Raw genomic sequence first — 18,612 nt, 5'->3', positions numbered from 1 at the left:
CCGTAGAAGTGACCGTACGTGGACAGAGTATCCTACTGGAGGTTTGGATGAAAGGTCGACCACTAATCACCCTTGCTCGATAACGGTACCGTAAAAGCCACGACAAACTCGCCATGGGCTTGATTTATGACCTTTAAGTACACATTTCCTATGGTGAAGTGATATGTGATTGAACAGATAGGTAATGCTTGTGCTGTAACGTCATATTAAGTCATTGTTCACCGACCTATCTCTCACTCAATCTACTCACGACGTCTTGTCTTGTTGAGAAGTATAATTGAATTAAGGGTGAAGAAAATGAAATCAGTATATGAAAAGTAAAACAGGGCCCGCGGCGCCGTATCGGCCACGCACGAGGCTTTTGTTTATGTGTATGTACAAGATGTAACAAGCCCACGACCAAGTGCCCCATGACTGCATTGACGGACTCTTAATGAATATATCTCCACGTTCCTTTAACTTACCTGAGACTTTACCTGTCCCGCCGAGAGCCATGTGTAGTTTAACCTTTGACCCTCAGCCCCTTGCCCCTAGTCAACCTATCGTCACAGACGTAACATTTGACTCCGTCGTTATCTGTGTTCACGTCAGTCAATATGAAGTCTGACCTCTATCGTACACGATAAAAAATCTCAAATGCCTAGGTAACTATAACACGCCTGTTATCTTTTAATAGTACGGTTAAGTTGCTTCGACAAAAAAATATATTATGTGTAAATATGAAGTATTTCAATCGCGAAATAAAGTCAGGTAAGAGGTTTAGTCATGTGGTGCGAACAGACAGCCTGCAGAGAGCACGGTAATACTTCTAGTAATATATATATATACAGGCCGCAAACTGTTAAAACGACATGATAAAAACTTACCTCGTTTGTAAAGTATGCCAGTGTCCACAAGCTGTTGTCCACCTGACGTCCAGGGATCACTATGGCCAGAGCTTGTCCAGAACCTTAAGATAAAGGTCAGGATGGATCGGTTGCCCCGATACTAGTACGTGTTTGCGATGTGAAACGTTTTTATCTCAGATTAAGATACTGACTGTAGAAATATAGGGTAAGAGAATTTCGCGCCACCACCGTAGCGTACCTTACATGAGTGGACACGTGATACAAATATAAGGCCACAAACAGGTGTAATTTGTAAAAGGTGCGCATTCCATTCATAAAAGTCGGCGGAATGTAAACAACACTTAATATTACTGCTGAATTTGTCGCCAACAGAAAAATAATGATAGAAAATAACCCTAAATTCACACGTTTTCAGAATCAAAACCGAGGAAAGATGAACACTTCAGATGATCGCAAACAAACTCTAATGAGAAATTAGGTGATCGTGTAACAAAATTTAAACCGAACGAAACCCGACGAGACAATACTGATGATTGCGTCACGAGTACAAATTAATTTTCTTAGAAAAAAATCATAGAAAAAAGTGTTTTTGAGTGGAATATTGAATACAAATCAAATGAAAAGTATGTTTCCTGATATCCACTTACTAAGTATTCCGTTGCAACGCGCGCGAATTTAGATATCTATATTTATTCCGTGATTGTAACCACATTTCGAGTTATATATGAAATAGTTATGGTTACATTTTTCTATTAAATAAAATTTTAAAATATCGTTATCAATTTTCCTTCATTTTACAGTGTTTTGTCCAAACAGGAAGAGGTGGATACGAGCATTACATAGGTACATGATGGCTACCGGATGTACAATATATAACCAAAAAAGGAAATATATACGGTTACTGTGCTAGAAAGCGAGCTGCATTGATTTAACTTTGAAGTCACAATTTGTGTGTTTTGCCATTTACTCTTCAAACTTTGATAATACTCTGCTAAACAAGAAACATGTAATCTCGTGTCAAGCGGTGTACACCTCATAACATAAAACGGGACCGGCTAAATTCAGGATTATCACGGAATTAGGAGGATTCCAGATATTGCCCCTATGTCTGAGATCACCAGAGCAGTCTTCAGTTTTATGGCATATATAGTCAATTTCGATGTCTATAGACACATAAGTCACTTGACCTGTTATCGTGTATCGATTACTTTGTGTCCCCACCCCCGACATGTAATCTGTCGTAAACACGTCATAAAGTGCTTTATTAACGAGGGGTAGTGTTACCTAGAAATTCTTGTTTGCCGCGTCATATAACTATATACAGAGATGTCATTTTGTCTTATATGTTGATAAAAGTGTCCTTAATTCGCCTCCAGATTTAAGCCATTGTAGGCTGGTAATGAAATATAAAAGCTATCATTATCACTATTTCTATACCAGTTCACTCTCATTTTTTCGGTTAATATACAGATTTTCCGAATTTAATGCGAGATTTTTTATATCCATGTTATTTTTCATAGAACAGTGGTCATTTAGTAAAATATATACATAATTTTAACGGCGCGATCTCAGCTTTGAATTTCAAAACACATCCACAAAATACACCATTATGATTCACTTCATTAATCATTGAACATTAAGTCACAAAATATACCATTATTATTCTATTCGTAAATCATTGAACATTAAGTCACAAAATATACCATTGTTATTCACTTCGTAAATCATTGAACATTAAGTCACAAAATATACCATTATTATTCACTTCGTAAATCATTGAACATTAAGTCACAAAATATACCATTATTATTCACTTCGTAAATCATTGAACATTAAGTCACAAAATATACCATTATTATTCACTTCGTAAATCATTGAACATTAAGTCACAAAATATACCATTATTATTCACTTCGTAAATCATTGAACATTAAGTCACAAAATATACCATTATTATCCATTGCATAAGTAATTGAACATTAGGTAACAAAATATACCATTAATATTCACTTCATAAACCATTGAACATCACAGTCCCTTATGAAATGGAATTTGAAATATGCCATTTGTGTTACCGAGATATCTAAAAGTTGAAAGGTTAAACCGCATTATTTTCTATTCTATTTCATTTCAATATTCGCTATATAGTGCATTATGCGAGTGCTTGTCGGCATGAAAGACATCCCGATAACCCAGTCGTCGGACAAAGGACGAGCACGTATCAATATTGAGATAGTAATCAGACGCTGGTCAATCTGACCACAGATGACCATCATCGAAAACATGTACATTCAAGCCGGGAATAGCTGAACAGTCCACGTCATCAGGGTTACACCGAGATTTCTCGCACTTAAATAACGCCCTGCCACAACGCATCTGAACGTATTGACAGTATTTGTTTTTGTAGTCCTCTACTCCTCAGTTGAAAAATTCACCTTAATTCTTTGAAATATTAATGTCAAAATTAAAAAGGCGAGGCAGAGTATGGACTAGTGAGTATTTTGGTTTTGAAAACTACCATTTTTGAACGCCAGTTGTGAAACGTGTCGCAAATTAATCGCAGACAGTGCAATCCGCTACGAGTTTTGGAATAATTTTTGAAAAGTTAATCGTCATTTAAAAAATGAAAAATAATTCATTAAAAGAATAAGTTTGAAGTTAAACGTAGCGTTCATACCTACTATTAGGACGAAATCAGACAGAGATTTGTTTTCTTTAAGATAGAGCTAACTTTATAGTACAAACGTCGCGATTTAATTAGTCAATAAAGTACACGTTGATAGGATCGTGTAACGAGACCAAGGAAGTCACTCGCCCACTCTCTACCGTCATAAAACATGTCAGGCCTAGCTCATCAACTTGTACTGTTTACCAACGTCTGATTACCTGTCGCTGATTACAGGTAACATACCTGTGATTGTCTTACCCAGATAATAGCATGCTCACCTATGTGTCAGTTACGGTATCAAATACTACATGTATATTTATACATACACCACTGGTGGCCATTTTTTAGAACGTTTATGGAAATGATGAAAAACAAGTTTTTAAAAAAAATACGTTACACGTTGAAAAAAATTCATCCTTTCTACACAGTTGTCGCCTTGAAGACTTTCACCAACATTATTATAATATTTTTTATATCTTTCATTTTAGTCAGCATGTCATACCTCTACTTTCATCGAGCGTTACAAAACCATAACCTTCGCAATTACCTCCACATCCCAAATTGTCTCATCTTCTTTGTGAACTACAATCAGTTGACTGATAGTATTTAATTATTTTGATGAATGGTTTAGGGCGTTTGTTTTTGGCAGCAAACTAAAGTCCTGATATGAAGAAGGAAGTTACTTTTAACAGGATGTAAAAGAAAATGGTTTTGTGAGATAGTATCAACAAAACATATATGTTACATATTATTAGTATGCACATTGAGTGAAAATTACCTTCATCAAGTTAAAGTTACATACATATATCTGTTTTGTCGATCTTTATAAAGCACGACGGCTAATTCTGCTCTACAGGAGTCCGTTTCACAGCTTAGAATTTATATCTTAACAGCCTTAATGGACATGATAGATACTAATGGCACTGTTTAGTGGCGGAACTAATGCCTTAACTTGGTGGTCTTGAAGGCAATGATCAGCTTCATTTACGGTTTACATAGATTTGGTGCATGCTGTGTGACTTATCAGGGTATGAAAAAAAATCAACCTTTCATTAATTCTCACCTTATTCTTTTACAGAATAATAGATATAATCAAACACAGGCCCCTGGGTTTGTGTACTATCTTCAAATTCAATGTATTTGTAATGAACCACGCCTTTATTTTTACAAATGATATTGAAGCAGTCCCCATGCTGATATACCCACTGTTTACTCTTTAAAATTTCTATGAAACTTAAATAAAGAGAAGACAAGGAGCGCGATTCTGTAGTGATATTTTAAGAGCCAGCATTTACTTACATGGGATCTCCCGGCTGTGTTTTAATTTTACATACAAATCACCGAACTGCACGTCGTCCGCGTCTTGAGGGATCCTAAAATCAATCGATATCATTCATATGCAAGAAATATTTCCCGATATTTTTTATACTATTGATAAATTAGGCAGTTTATGTCAAACCGTCGTAAGCCCCCGGAAGTGAGCTCGGTTTTCAGGAGACCAGATGATGTTTTTCTTAATCAGAATATACCACCATCACTGAAAGACCTTCTCAGCATTATAGGTACACTTTATTCAGAATTCAGAATTAGGATCTTGTTAGTCTAAACGTTAGATGAACTTGAATTACAGTTAAAGCCAGACAGACACTGAATGGATGTTTGGCTCAGGCAACTGAATCTTAGACACAGCTTAATCAGTTTGTCGGGGATTCACGAATGTTCAACACAGGACTACGTCTGATGAAGGGAGAACAAATCTTCCTTCAATTTACTAAGACCAGACTCTACAAAGAAGCGGATTTTCTTCATTTTCGATGGATGTACACACTTGGTCGAGCTCAGCTCAACCAGACTTGCAAGCCTCAATCCACTTTTCGAAACAGTCCTTACAAGACACTAATTGGTGTCAATCTTAGATTTATAACTTGACGAGAACATGTCTCTCTAAAACGGCAGTGGAATATCATACTTAGAGACAAGGACTATTCTTCAATATCGGTAACCGAGTAAAAATGATGTTATCTAAAATTAGTGATCGCGACGAGTTTGAATTCGCGATTGACTCTCCTCACGCATTAACGTGAAAGTACATCCAACGCGAAATAGAAGTGATATCCAGTACCAAAAAGTTGGAAGTCCAGAAACTGCATTTTAAGATATATTTCCAGAGTTTATTTTAATCTTCCTCGAAAAGTTTGAAGGTCAGAAACTACATTTTAAGAGATACTTCCAGTTTTTTTTAATGTTCCTCGAAAAGTTTGAAGATTAGAAACTACATTTTATGAGATACTTCCAGATTTGTTTAATCTCTCTCGAGATGTAAACCGTCATTATCATCATCCACAATAAACCACACACTCAATTAACAGTTTGTTGTTACGAAACTATATTCTATTAAATGCTTCCAGAGAAATATATATATTTACAGAAACAGACCTTATTATATATCTCGAGTTATAAAACATCATTATCACCATCATCCACATTATACGTTTGTATACAGCGTTTCTCCTGTTTGTCAGTTTCCTTACACATGGAAGGGATTGTCATTTTAACATTTCTAAAGTCAATGACGAATTTATTCCCAAAAGTTCTCTATATGTAACTATTTAATTAATGCAAATTTATCTACGTTGATTCATGTAATAGGACTTCTCCTGATGTGAAAACATGTTAACAGTCATGGCTAAGTTACCTCCCTTCATATACACATTTACAGTATTTTTGTACACGGACATGTATACATGTGTAAGTTTACAGATCGTTTAAAGATATATAACATTTTTACCAGCTAAATCAATGCACATTCTACACGGGAATTAAAAACTTTTTATGAAAACTAAATATTTGATAATTATTTAAAGCAAAATATGAATGAAACGAATGAAATGTTCAATGAAGCCACTTTGAGTTCATGTAACAACCGTAATGATGTATGATATATGTAGCGGATTAGTCACCAACACAATGGAACTATACTCCACTGTATCAACTGAAACAGTTTTCGTGTCAGAAAATGTATCTCTGTGACAACTATTTGATTCCATCCCCTTTCTGTCGATTACACGATGATTTCGCGTCATTTAGTCCCGACTTATTTTCCGCCCTGCTTGTACGATACCCAATTCACTATTTAAGCTTTTATGAGGTTTGTGTCGAGTTAAACAACCATAGTATGACAAATGATAGATTGTTCTCAGATTATTGAAGAAGCCGTCCAAACCTGAAAAGAAGGTAAAACAAAACCGAATTACACAGCCACAAGTATACATGTCCAGGGTTCCGAATCACAATTATAATGGACATGAAGCCACAGCTTTGATAGCCAAATTCGTTTGTTATTTATTTAAAATGTTTTTTATGAATAACAGGTTCGAAAAGCCTGGTCGTAGAATGACGTTAAAGCTGATGCACAGTAGTGCTAAAAGGGGTTTGCATAAGTGTCCTTCTTCTTTTCTTTAGACTCTGTTTTGATAGACATAAATTTTATAACATGTTTTTATTGTTGAACGTGAGTATGACTGGTAAACCCTATGTGAACATTGGTACGATACAGCATCTTTGTTGGCATAGATCGACGGACTTGTAAATGTTTATATAACACTTTTATTGATATCATTCTGATTTCGGTTTTCAGTATCGTTCGTGTTTGTAAAGAAAAGATCGATCTAAGACCTGTTTTTTTCCGGCCGTAGTGTAAATTCTAGAAGGAGAAATGCATCAATGGTTTCCATCACACGTGATAGATACAAGTAGTAACCCATGTGCTACTCCTAACATATGGCAACTCACTATTTTCAGATCTGGAAGTGAAATGTCAATGGTAGACAAAGCAGATACATTGTTGAGGTTCCCACATGAATTTCTTTTTCATACGATATTTAATGAAACCAATATAAACAGTTTTGATTTTAGCGATCCAGTTTGTTCAAAAGTCGGCGTTTTAGTTTTAGTTTTAAGTCAGTCAGCCACTTGTTATCTGTTGGTTCCTCAAGGCATTGTTTCTATAGCAACTGTTTTATTTATAACCGTTCTCGGTGTTATATAGGTATGTAAATGACATTTTTATTTTTTTTATGTAAGTATTGTTGCATTTTACGATGGTTTCGTTCTTTTGCTAATCTCTTTATTGCTGTCGTCTGCCCTTTCACATCTCCATGGTAGTTGACGGTCACATTACCCCCAGGTGTAGCGGGGAGGAAATCTCTTGTTACATTTGAATAATATCGAGATTTTAAGATGTCCGCATGGGAAAACTCATGTTAATACAATTTGGAAATGATATCAAGATTTCCAAGCACACCTAATATGGTTTGTTTTGTTGTATTGGACTGCTGGTATAGCAGCAAACACGCTCAGTGTTTTCTAGTTATCATAGCCCGGGTCAGAGTTCAATATATCCCAGTGAACAAGTTATACATTGTTTTTATCTATTTTTCACTATGTTTGTTTGGTCTGACATAAGAATCCATCCTTATAAGCTTTGAATCAATGACAACACTGACTCCTCTTCGTGAGTCATTTAACTTGTTTATTTAAATACGTAACCAACGGGAACCGCTCGCCATTAAACTGCAGGATAAACAAGATATTTTAATTTTCTACACTAAATTAAAATTGTTAGCGTTTCATTTCTTGATAACGACATCCTGCTTTCCCTGCCATCCACTTCAACTTTATTTTGAGAACGTGGCATTAAGTAGACTTGATAAGACAAGGACGTTGGTATTCCTTGCGTAAACGTTGATCAATTACTCTAAATATAGATTATAAAACAGGAACATCAGCTATATATCAATTAAGAAGTTAACATGAGTTTTTAATTGTGTATGTTTTACATAATTCTTTGTAATGTACATAAAACACACTGATGGATAATACATTTTGAATATAGTTTTGATATAATAGATAAAGTATATGTCAGATAAAATGCAGCTGTTTGAGTTAACAGTAATGCTAAAGGCTTCAGTGTCGATTAAGAAAATTAGGATAGGTTGAAATAATTCTAAAAATATAATAGAACCTCAGCCTTCAATAAATCTATTTTCCTCAGTCGTCTCATAGGACTGACGAGTCCTAGAAGGCCGAAACAGTTGTAAGATGTATTTAAATTTATCATTTCGCTGTACTCTGTCTTCCTCTAAATTCATATAGAAAGGTGCTAATCACCTGCGTGTCTTTTGTACAATCATTGTACAGAAAGTGTTATTCACTTGTGTCTTTTATATAATCATTGTAAAGAAAGGTGCTAATCACCTGCGTGTCTTTTGTACAATCATTGTACAGAAAGTGTTAATCACCTGCGTGTCTTTTATATAATCATTGTAAAGAAAGGTGCTAATCACCTGCGTGTCTTTTGTACAATCATTGTAAAGAAAGTGTTATTCACTTGTCTTTTATATAATCATTGTAAAGAAAGGTGCTATTCACCTGCGTGTCTTTTGTACAATCATTGTACAGAAAGTGTTATTCACTTGTGTCTTTTATATAATCATTGTAAAGAAAGGTGCTATTCACCTGCGTGTCTTTTGTACAATCATTGTACAGAAAGTGTTATTCACCTGCGTGTCTTTTATATAATCATTGTAAAGAAAGGTGCTAATCACCTGCGTGTCTTTTGTACAATCATTGTAAAGAAAGTGTTATTCACCTGCGTGTCTTTTATATAATCATTGTAAAGAAAGGTGCTAATCACCTGCGTGTCTTTTGTACAATCACTGTAAAGAAAGTGTTATTCACTTGTGTCTTTTATATAATCATTGTAAAGAAAGGTGCTAATCACCTGCGTGTCTTTTGTACAATCATTGTACAGAAAGTGTTATTCACTTGTGTCTTTTATATAATCATTGTAAAGAAAGGTGCTAATCACCTGCGTGTCTTTTGTACAATCATTGTACAGAAAGTGTTATTCACTTGTGTCTTTTATATAATCATTGTAAAGAAAGGTGCTAATCACCTGCGTGTCTTTTGTACAATCATTTTATGTAAAACAGTATGAGGTGCATTTAGATCGAATTTTCCCACTCAATCCTTTTATGTGTATCGCCAGAACCTGTTATGTGGCGATATATGGTATGCATTCTCAATCTATAGGCCACGTTTAGTTATTGGTATACCAAATATAAAAAATTGACATATCTTCTAAATTGTTTTACATATGTTTTTTATGCCTCAGGGGAACACATGTTTATCGCACGTTCAAATATATTCTATGAATAACAACACATCCCTTTTGGCTGTGATACACGGAAGAGTGACTTTATATGATCTTTACAGAAACTGGATTTGTGTTATTAAATACTCATAGCTAACCGCAGAAAATGGTGCTTTCTTAGTCAACTGACATTCGCTGCTTATTTTTTTTCCATCAAGAGAAACACGGTGACGAACTCTGTATTTTTATAATTTCGCTTTGTGTCATGCTTCTTAATGGTAGACCTATTTTATACCTAATAGTGTTTGTAGTGTGCTTTTATTTTTATTTATGTTTTCGTCTTGTTCAAGATGTCTTCTATACCGAGAGGACTTCAAATCAACAGTATGACTTATACGGACAAAAAGGAAACGACGTCACAGGAACTTATACAAAGGGGAGTAACTGGATGTTCTTAATTTTGAACAGAAGGGAATACTATGTCAACAATGATAAAACATTTATAAAGGACAGAGTGGTGTACTCGTCTGACAACATCCAAAGTGACGTCAGAGAGCTCAATGAACGCCATGATCAACGTCTGTTCGCTGATAGTGTTAGCAAGGAAATGTGGCATTTCAAAGTGAGAGACGGAACACCGTCTATCAATGGAACCCCGAAAAAGTTCGACCTAGGAAAGTGGACAAATGGTAAGTACTTGTTGTAGGAGTGATTCTACAATATTGTTAACACATTGACAAATTTACTGCCACGACACCATACAGGGTTAATTAATCACATAATCAAAATGCTTCCATACACGGATGTGTTTGCAATGTAATGACATTTAGTTATAGTATAGTGTGATATCACATCTACATATAACACAGGTATTGTATGACGACCAAACCCTACACGCGTACTCTGTACTCGTAACGCAGATTTTCAAAAGATGCAAGTTGTTGAAATTATGAAGAAATTGTACGGTCGTAATAGTGATATTGAGAAATTGTTCTCATATAAAAACGTGACATTACTTACTTGGATTAACCAAGATCTACATGGCGGGTGTCGTCGATGAAGCAGAAGACGCTTACTCTTTCGGAACGCATGACTTTATTATTCTTTGTACTTTTTCAGGAGTTTTAATTTTACATGTTGGTATTTTCTTGTTGCTTTCTATCAGAATTACGTTGTGTTTATATTCTAGGACATCGTCAATATGTTAAATATCACTTTCTTGCTTTATTTGATCAGTTTCCGTTTCGTTCCAGAGCAAAATGTGGCAAATAGATACCTGCTGGAAAGGGAACTGGGCAAGGATAATTTTGGAAAGGTATACCTCGGTACCAACCTACTTACTGGAAAACAAGTGGCCGTCAAAGTGCACTACCAGAGTTATGCATATCTCCGACACGAGTACAACGTATACAAGGAAATCCAAGGAGGAGATGGTATTCCCAAGGTCATGTGGTATGGGAGGGAGGGAAAGTCTGACGTCATGGTAATGGAACTACTGGGAGCGAGCCTCCAGGATCGTTTTGTCACACATTCACGTAAATTCAGTCTGAAAATGGTTTTACTTCTGGCTGAGGCAATGATAAATAGATTGGAGTATATTCATTCTCATGGATTTATCTACCGTGACGTCAAGCCGGGACACTTTTTAACGGGCTTGGGAAATAAAGAAAACTCAATATATATTGTAGACTTTGGGTTATCCAAGAGGTTTCGGGATACAAACACGCAAGAGCACATTCCATACATTGCAAATAAGAGCTTCGTTGGGTCCTTGACTTATGCAAGTGTAAATTCACAGCTAGGAATTCAACAGAGTCGACGGGATGATATGGAATCTCTAGGATATGTCTTGGTATACTTCCTTCGGGGTACTCTGCCTTGGCTCGAGGCCAATTATAAAACCACGAAAGAGAAGTATGCAGAAACTCTTGACCAGAAGATGACGATTTCAAAGCAGTCTCTATGTTATGATTGCCCAGTGGAATTCTTCATATATATAAAGATTTGCCAATCTATAAAGTTTGCTGCTAAACCTGATTACGTTCGTTTAAGAAACCTTTTCAAAAATGTGTTTACCAGATACAATTTCACTTTAGATCAGAAGTTTGGTTGGAGAGATTCGACAACAGGGCGAGAAGAACGACACAGGGATACAACCACCGTTAATCCATTAGTTAAACGCTGGCTATATAGAAAATAGCACACAAACCTTATGGCTAACACCAAAAAACCAGGAAGGGACATCTTAACAAGAAGCTAGGAGACACCAAAACGGAAGCAGGACACACGTAATTCAAAGAAAATATTTGCCTATATAAGGAACCATTTCTACGTCTGATACTGTCTACACAAGAAGTGAAAGGGATAGCATGTTGATTTTTAAAAAATCAAAGTTACTATCTTATTGTGATACTGTTTACATAAGGAGTGATCTAGGTTACTATCTTATTGTGATACTGTTTACACAAGAAGTGATCTAGGTTACTATCTTATTGTGATACTGTTTACACAAGAAGTGGTCTAGGTTACTATCTTATTGTGATACTGTTTACACAAGAAGTGATCTAAGTTACTATCTTATTGTGATACTGTTTACATAAGAAGTGATCTAGGTTACTATCTTATTGTGATACTGTTTACATAAGAAGTGATCTAGGTTACTATCTTATTGTGATACTGTTTACACAAGAAGTGATCTAGGTTACTATCTTATTGTGATACTGTTTACACAAGAAGTGGTCTAGGTTACTGTCTTATTGTGATACTGTTTACACAAGAAGTGATCTAGGTTACTATCTTATTGTGATACTGTTTACACAAGAAGTGATCTAGGTTACTATCTTATTGTGATACTGTTTACACAAGAAGTGATCTAGGTTACTATCTTATTGTGATACTGTTTACACAAGAAGTGATCTAGGTTACTATCTTATTGTGATACTGTTTACATAAGAAGTGATCTAAGTTACTATCTTATTGTGATACTGTTTACACAAGAAGTGATCTAGGTTACTATCTTATTGTGATACTGTTTACACAAGAAGTGATCTAGGTTACTATCTTATCGTGATACTGTTTACATAAGAAGTGATCTAGGTTACTATCTTATTGTGATACTGTTTACACAAGAAGTGATCTAGGTTACTATCTTATTGTGATACTGTTTACATAAGAAGTGATCTAGGTTACTATCTTATTGTGATACTGTCTACACAAGAAGTGATCTAGGTTACTATCTTATTGTGATACTGTCTACACAAGAAGTGATCTAGGTTACTATCTTATTGTGATACTGTTTACACAAGAAGTGATCTAGGTTACTATCTTATTGTGATACTGTTTACATAAGAAGTGATCTAGGTTACTATCTTATTGTGATACTGTTTACATAAGAAGTGATCTAGGTTACTATCTTATTGTGATACTGTTTACACAAGAAGTGATCTAGGTTACTATCTTATTGTGATACTGTTTACACAAGAAGTGATCTAAGTTACTATCTTATTGTGATACTGTTTACATAAGAAGTGATCTAGGTTACTATCTTATTGTGATACTGTTTACATAAGAAGTGATCTAGGTTACTATCTTATTGTGATACTGTTTACACAAGAAGTGATCTAGGTTACTATCTTATTGTGATACTGTTTACACAAGAAGTGGTCTAGGTTACTATCTTATTGTGATACTGTTTACACAAGAAGTGATCTAGGTTACTATCTTATTGTGATACTGTTTACACAAGAAGTGATCTAGGTTACTATCTTATTGTGATACTGTTTACACAAGAAGTGATCTAGGTTACTATCTTATTGTGATACTGTTTACACAAGAAGTGATCTAGGTTACTATCTTATTGTGATACTGTTTACATAAGAAGTGATCTAAGTTACTATCTTATTGTGATACTGTTTACACAAGAAGTGATCTAGGTTACTATCTTATTGTGATACTGTTTACACAAGAAGTGATCTAGGTTACTATCTTATCGTGATACTGTTTACATAAGAAGTGATCTAGGTTACTATCTTATTGTGATACTGTTTACACAAGAAGTGATCTAGGTTACTATCTTATTGTGATACTGTTTACATAAGAAGTGATCTAGGTTACTATCTTATTGTGATACTGTCTACACAAGAAGTGATCTAGGTTACTATCTTATTGTGATACTGTCTACACAAGAAGTGATCTAGGTTACTATCTTATTGTGATACTGTTTACACAAGAAGTGATCTAGGTTACTATCTTATTGTGATACTGTTTACATAAGAAGTGATCTAGGTTACTATCTTATTGTGATACTGTTTACATAAGAAGTGATCTAGGTTACTATCTTATTGTGATACTGTTTACACAAGAAGTGATCTAGGTTACTATCTTATTGTGATACTGTTTACACAAGAAGTGATCTAAGTTACTATCTTATTGTGATACTGTTTACACAAGAAGTGATCTAGGTTACTATCTTATTGTGATACTGTTTACACAAGAAGTGATCTAGGTTACTATCTTATTGTGATACTGTTTACACAAGAAGTGATCTAGGTTACTATCTTATTGTGATACTGTCTACACAAGAAGTGATCTAGGTTACTATCTTATTGTGATACTGTTTACACAAGAAGTGATCTAGGTTACTATCTTATTGTGATACTGTTTACACAAGAAGTGATCTAGGTTACTATCTTATTGTGATACTGTTTACATAAGAAGTGGTAATAACAGTATGTGGATTTTAAAAAACTCCAAAGAGCCTCTTCTTACAACATTGTTTCTATAAGAACCTTTGATTTTCCACCCTGTACACCGCCATACCCCGTTCTATACTGAAAGAACGCCTTCGTTCTCTTGAAATGAGAGCTTTCTTTTCTAAGAATTATGAACGGCGATATAAATATATGATTGTGAACTATACTGAAGCGTATTTCTTAAAAAACATAATAAAATAAAAATTACGTCAGAATCAAAGATGAAATATATGAAGGATGAAATCATGATAATGATCGAGTTTCTGGTTGACAACATCTTCATCAAGTTTGGTAGAAAGATCTTTCAACAAACTACGGACATAAATATTGGAAATAACTGTATCCCTCTGTTGTCTGATTTGTTTTTGTTTTCATACATGCCTGAATTTATCGAAGAACTTATAAAACAGGTCACAAAGACCTTTCAAAAATAGTTTAATTTCACTTTTAGATACATTGATGACGTATTGTCTTTAACTAACCAAAGGTTTATTAACTACATCTATCGTATATGCCTTCCAGAGTTTAAAATCCTGAAGACACAATGTATTCTTCTACATCACTGTGAAGTTTCCATTTCTGGATAGCATCATCTCTGTATCCCCAACCATTGGTGTTTACATATTGCAGTTAACTCTAATAATAACCATTAACATCATTGACGTGTCCTAGAAGGACGAAACAGCTGTATGATGCAGTTTAATTCATTGTTTGGCTCTACTCTATCTAACTCTAAATTATGGGAAGGTGCTATTCATTTGTGTGTCTTTTGTACAATCCATAAAAATCGTCGATTTGTTGCTTGATTTATTACTTATATTTTAAAGGTTTTGTCGATACTCTCTGTTCTGTTTATCATTAGCTTAGTTATGTATCAGTGTTATACAGTAAATGCTGGTGACACATTGAGATTTTTTCTCAAAGATCTTTCATTTGATTTAAAACATGTACATGACAAAGTTAAAATACCATTTGTACACTTTCACATCATCATCATCATCATCATCATCATCATCATCATCATCATCATCATCATCATCATCATCATCATCATCAACCAAACATATAATGCAAACAAAGGAATAAACTGAAAAAAAGACATGCAAACATGTACTAAGGAAAACAGGATGCTAGTAAAAAAGAAAAAGAAGTAGAGACAGAGATATAGACAGAGAGAGAGACAGACAGACAGACAGACAGACAGAGAGAAAGACAAAGATAGAGAGAGACAGAGAGAAAGATATGCAGAGGGAGAGACATAGACACAGAGAGAGACAGAGAGAAAGATATGTAGAGGGAGAGACATAGACAGAGAGAGAGAGATACAGAGAGAAAGATATGCACAGGGAGAGACATAGACAGAGAGAGAGAGAGAGATACAGAGAGAAAGATATGCACAGGAAGAGACATAGACAGAGAGAAAGAGATACAGAGAGAGAGCTACATTTGGATTAAAACTCTTAAAACTGATGTGCAACCTGCTGAACTAGATAAACAAATCTGTTACTACATTGCTAATAATAGTCTACATTACATGTTCGTAAGAATCCAGGAATCTAGCCAGAAGCTTTACATCATTTGTGTATTTGTGTGTCGTTACATGTTCCTTACCTCTTGCAGACTACAACAAAATTTTTTTCTTTAGTTGACCATCATTTTATTTTTTACGCAGCTAAATTGTAATTTTGAACTAAAAAATACCTACCTGCTCTGTGGGGTTTGATTTCATTTTGCGTGATAGTGTCTTTCGAAAGGAAGGCGGAACTTAATCAACATGTTAGTTGGTTTTTTTTTCATAGAAACCCACAAACTTTCAACAAGTTGGCGAAATGAATTTAAGTGATAGAATGAACAATTGCTTTTTTACGGATTCATAAACCAGCAGATTAAATAAAACGTTTCTAATTGTAACGGGTTTTGTTGTATATAAGACAGGTAAGTACAGATTGGACAAACAAAATATCATTATAAGGCTCGATATGAGAAGGAACTGGACGATGGAGGTCAACCATTCCGGCTGCTGAGGAAAGTTGTGATGTTGACGCTTGGACGTCAAACACTCCAGCTACTGATAAAAGCTATGACGTTGACGCTTGGGAACTCGAGTAACGGAATTAAGTTATAACCATATCCATGTACTAGGAATTTACCTTGATAATTAGATTAAGTCATCACAGAATTTCAAATCTTTATATATTTTTTTTATACATTAAAATTACGATACCTTAAATAGAATTGTTAGTAAGGTGTATACTTCCTTCATGTACAACGCTTTCAGACATGCCTCATCTTATCATGGAAAAGATCATGTTCATCAAAGTACTTGGGCGAGAAAATTTCTTTAAAATGATATTGTTTTAATTTCCTCAAAAGCATAGGCAGACAGATAATAGATATATAGTAGGTTTAAATAACCATAGCCGGTGGGAAGTGGTACGACCGTTTGTCATTAGTAAAATATATTATTTGTTGGTTATCATCACACCTGAACATAAATTCTCTTAAAATAAACTATATAGGTGATCCCTACGGCTATTAACTATTTTTTTTAAATACGAGGTGACGTTGGGTGCATTGTAGACATTTTGAGTTGACAAGCTTAAGCTCACGTATTTTGTGTCAGATCCCAATAGAAACGGGAGTCTCCTCACAAAACGTATAGTAGAGAAACAGAATAATGAAGACATTCACTAGATATATTGTAATATGTCTGTCTTTTTACATCTTATTCGTTTTGGTACTTCATAGTAATTTTTTCTTACTTCTTGCTCCAAGTAAACGCCATGGGATTAATATTTTAAGGAATGATGGTGCTTCCAGCGATCGTCCAAAAACTTGTAGAGAAGTTTACCTGAAACATTTGTCATCCAAACGCCTTCTAGATGATAATTACACAGAGGAAATTTTTGTGGAAACGCTACCTGCAAAACAACCAGGTAGTGTGTTTGGACTCCACGCTGGAAAACAGGTCAAAGTGATCAGGAATGATTCAATCGGTAAGTCAGATTATCACAATAACAGCTTTAATTAAAAAGGACAACAAAACACATTTTTCACGAATATTCTTGTATTTTCAATTTGTTTCAAAAGTATCATGTCGCGATAAGCATTGATTTGACTCATGGATAAAATGTCTAATATCGTCGTCAAGAGTCATGATATAAAAACAAGTTAATGATAATATAATTGAGATATGTAGTCAACCCTTTCATTTATCCATCATGTCTTTTATTGTATTTAAAAGGATATCTAAAAGGATTTGTGTGTAAGCCTTATAATTATGATAACAATGTTCTTTACAAAATACAAATTTGTATAAAAAAGAGTGCTCATTGAATTTCAATACACACTTTTAAGAATTAAAAAATGGGGTCTCCTTATCCAATTACCAGAATTCGTGTCAATTTTAGTTATCATTGACAGCTCATTTCCAGGTATTACTGTCGAATAGTGAGACCTAATGCAAGTGTTTGTTATTGTTATGTAGCGAGATACAACACAGACGTCATTTCTTACTGTCGTGTTGTGAGGCAGCACTAGTGACATCTGTTACTGTCGTATTGTCAGACAAAACAAGTGTCATCTCTTACTGTCGTATTGTCAGACAGCACAAGTGTCATCTCTTACTGTCGTATTGTGATACAGCACAAGTGACATCTCATAATGTCGTATTGTCAGACAAAACAGGTGCCATTTCTTACTGTCGTATTGTGATACAGCGCAAGTGTCATCTCTTACTGTCGTATTGTCAGACAACACTAGTGTCATCTCTTACTGTCGTATTGTCATACAACACAAGTGTCATCTCTTACTGTCATATTGTGATACAGCACAAGTGTCATCTCTTACTGTCATATTGTGACACAACACAGGTGTCATCTCTTACTGTCGTATTGTCAGACAACACTAGTGTCATCTCTTACCGTCGTATTGTCATACAACACAAGTGTCATCTTTTACTGTCATATTGTGATACAGCACAAGTGTCATCTCTTACTGTCATATTGTGACACAACACAGGTGTCATCTCTTACTGTCGTATTGTCAGACATTACTAGTGTCACCTCTTACTGTCGTATTGTGACAGAGCACAAGTGTCATCTCTTACTGTCGTATTGTCAGGCAACACTAGTGTCATCTCTTGCTGTTGTATTGTCAGACAAAACAAGTGCCATTTCTTACTGTCATATT

General features: G+C 34.9%; 1 protein-coding gene across 1 annotated transcript; it reads left to right on the top strand.

Annotated features, from left to right (window-relative positions):
• Positions 1 to 6,909: 6,909 nt before the first annotated feature.
• Positions 6,910 to 11,870, top strand: LOC132561509 (casein kinase I-like). Its single transcript, XM_060226208.1, has 3 exons — positions 6,910 to 6,946; positions 10,021 to 10,359; positions 10,924 to 11,870. Exons 1-3 carry the CDS (start codon positions 6,910 to 6,912, stop codon positions 11,868 to 11,870), a joined length of 1,323 nt encoding a protein of 440 aa, XP_060082191.1.
• The last annotated feature ends 6,742 nt before the right edge of the window (positions 11,871 to 18,612 follow it).

This window comes from Ylistrum balloti, unplaced genomic scaffold, assembly GCF_031769215.1.
Source record: "Ylistrum balloti isolate Yb309-2 unplaced genomic scaffold, AGI_CSIRO_Ybal_v1 Utg371222, whole genome shotgun sequence".
In the NCBI taxonomy this organism is placed as follows: Eukaryota; Metazoa; Mollusca; class Bivalvia; order Pectinida; family Pectinidae; genus Ylistrum; species Ylistrum balloti.
Note: the sequence above shows the minus strand (reverse complement) of the source record. Positions and strands in the feature narration are given on the sequence as shown.

Coding starts and splice junctions, on each gene's coding strand:
- LOC132561509 (XM_060226208.1), top strand. CDS start 6,910: ATGACGTTAAAGCTGATGCACAGTAGTGCTAAAAGGG. Junction 6,947..10,020: donor GCACAGTAGTGCTAAAAGGG/GTTTGCATAAGT, acceptor GTCTTGTTCAAG/ATGTCTTCTATACCGAGAGG. Junction 10,360..10,923: donor CCTAGGAAAGTGGACAAATG/GTAAGTACTTGT, acceptor GTTTCGTTCCAG/AGCAAAATGTGGCAAATAGA.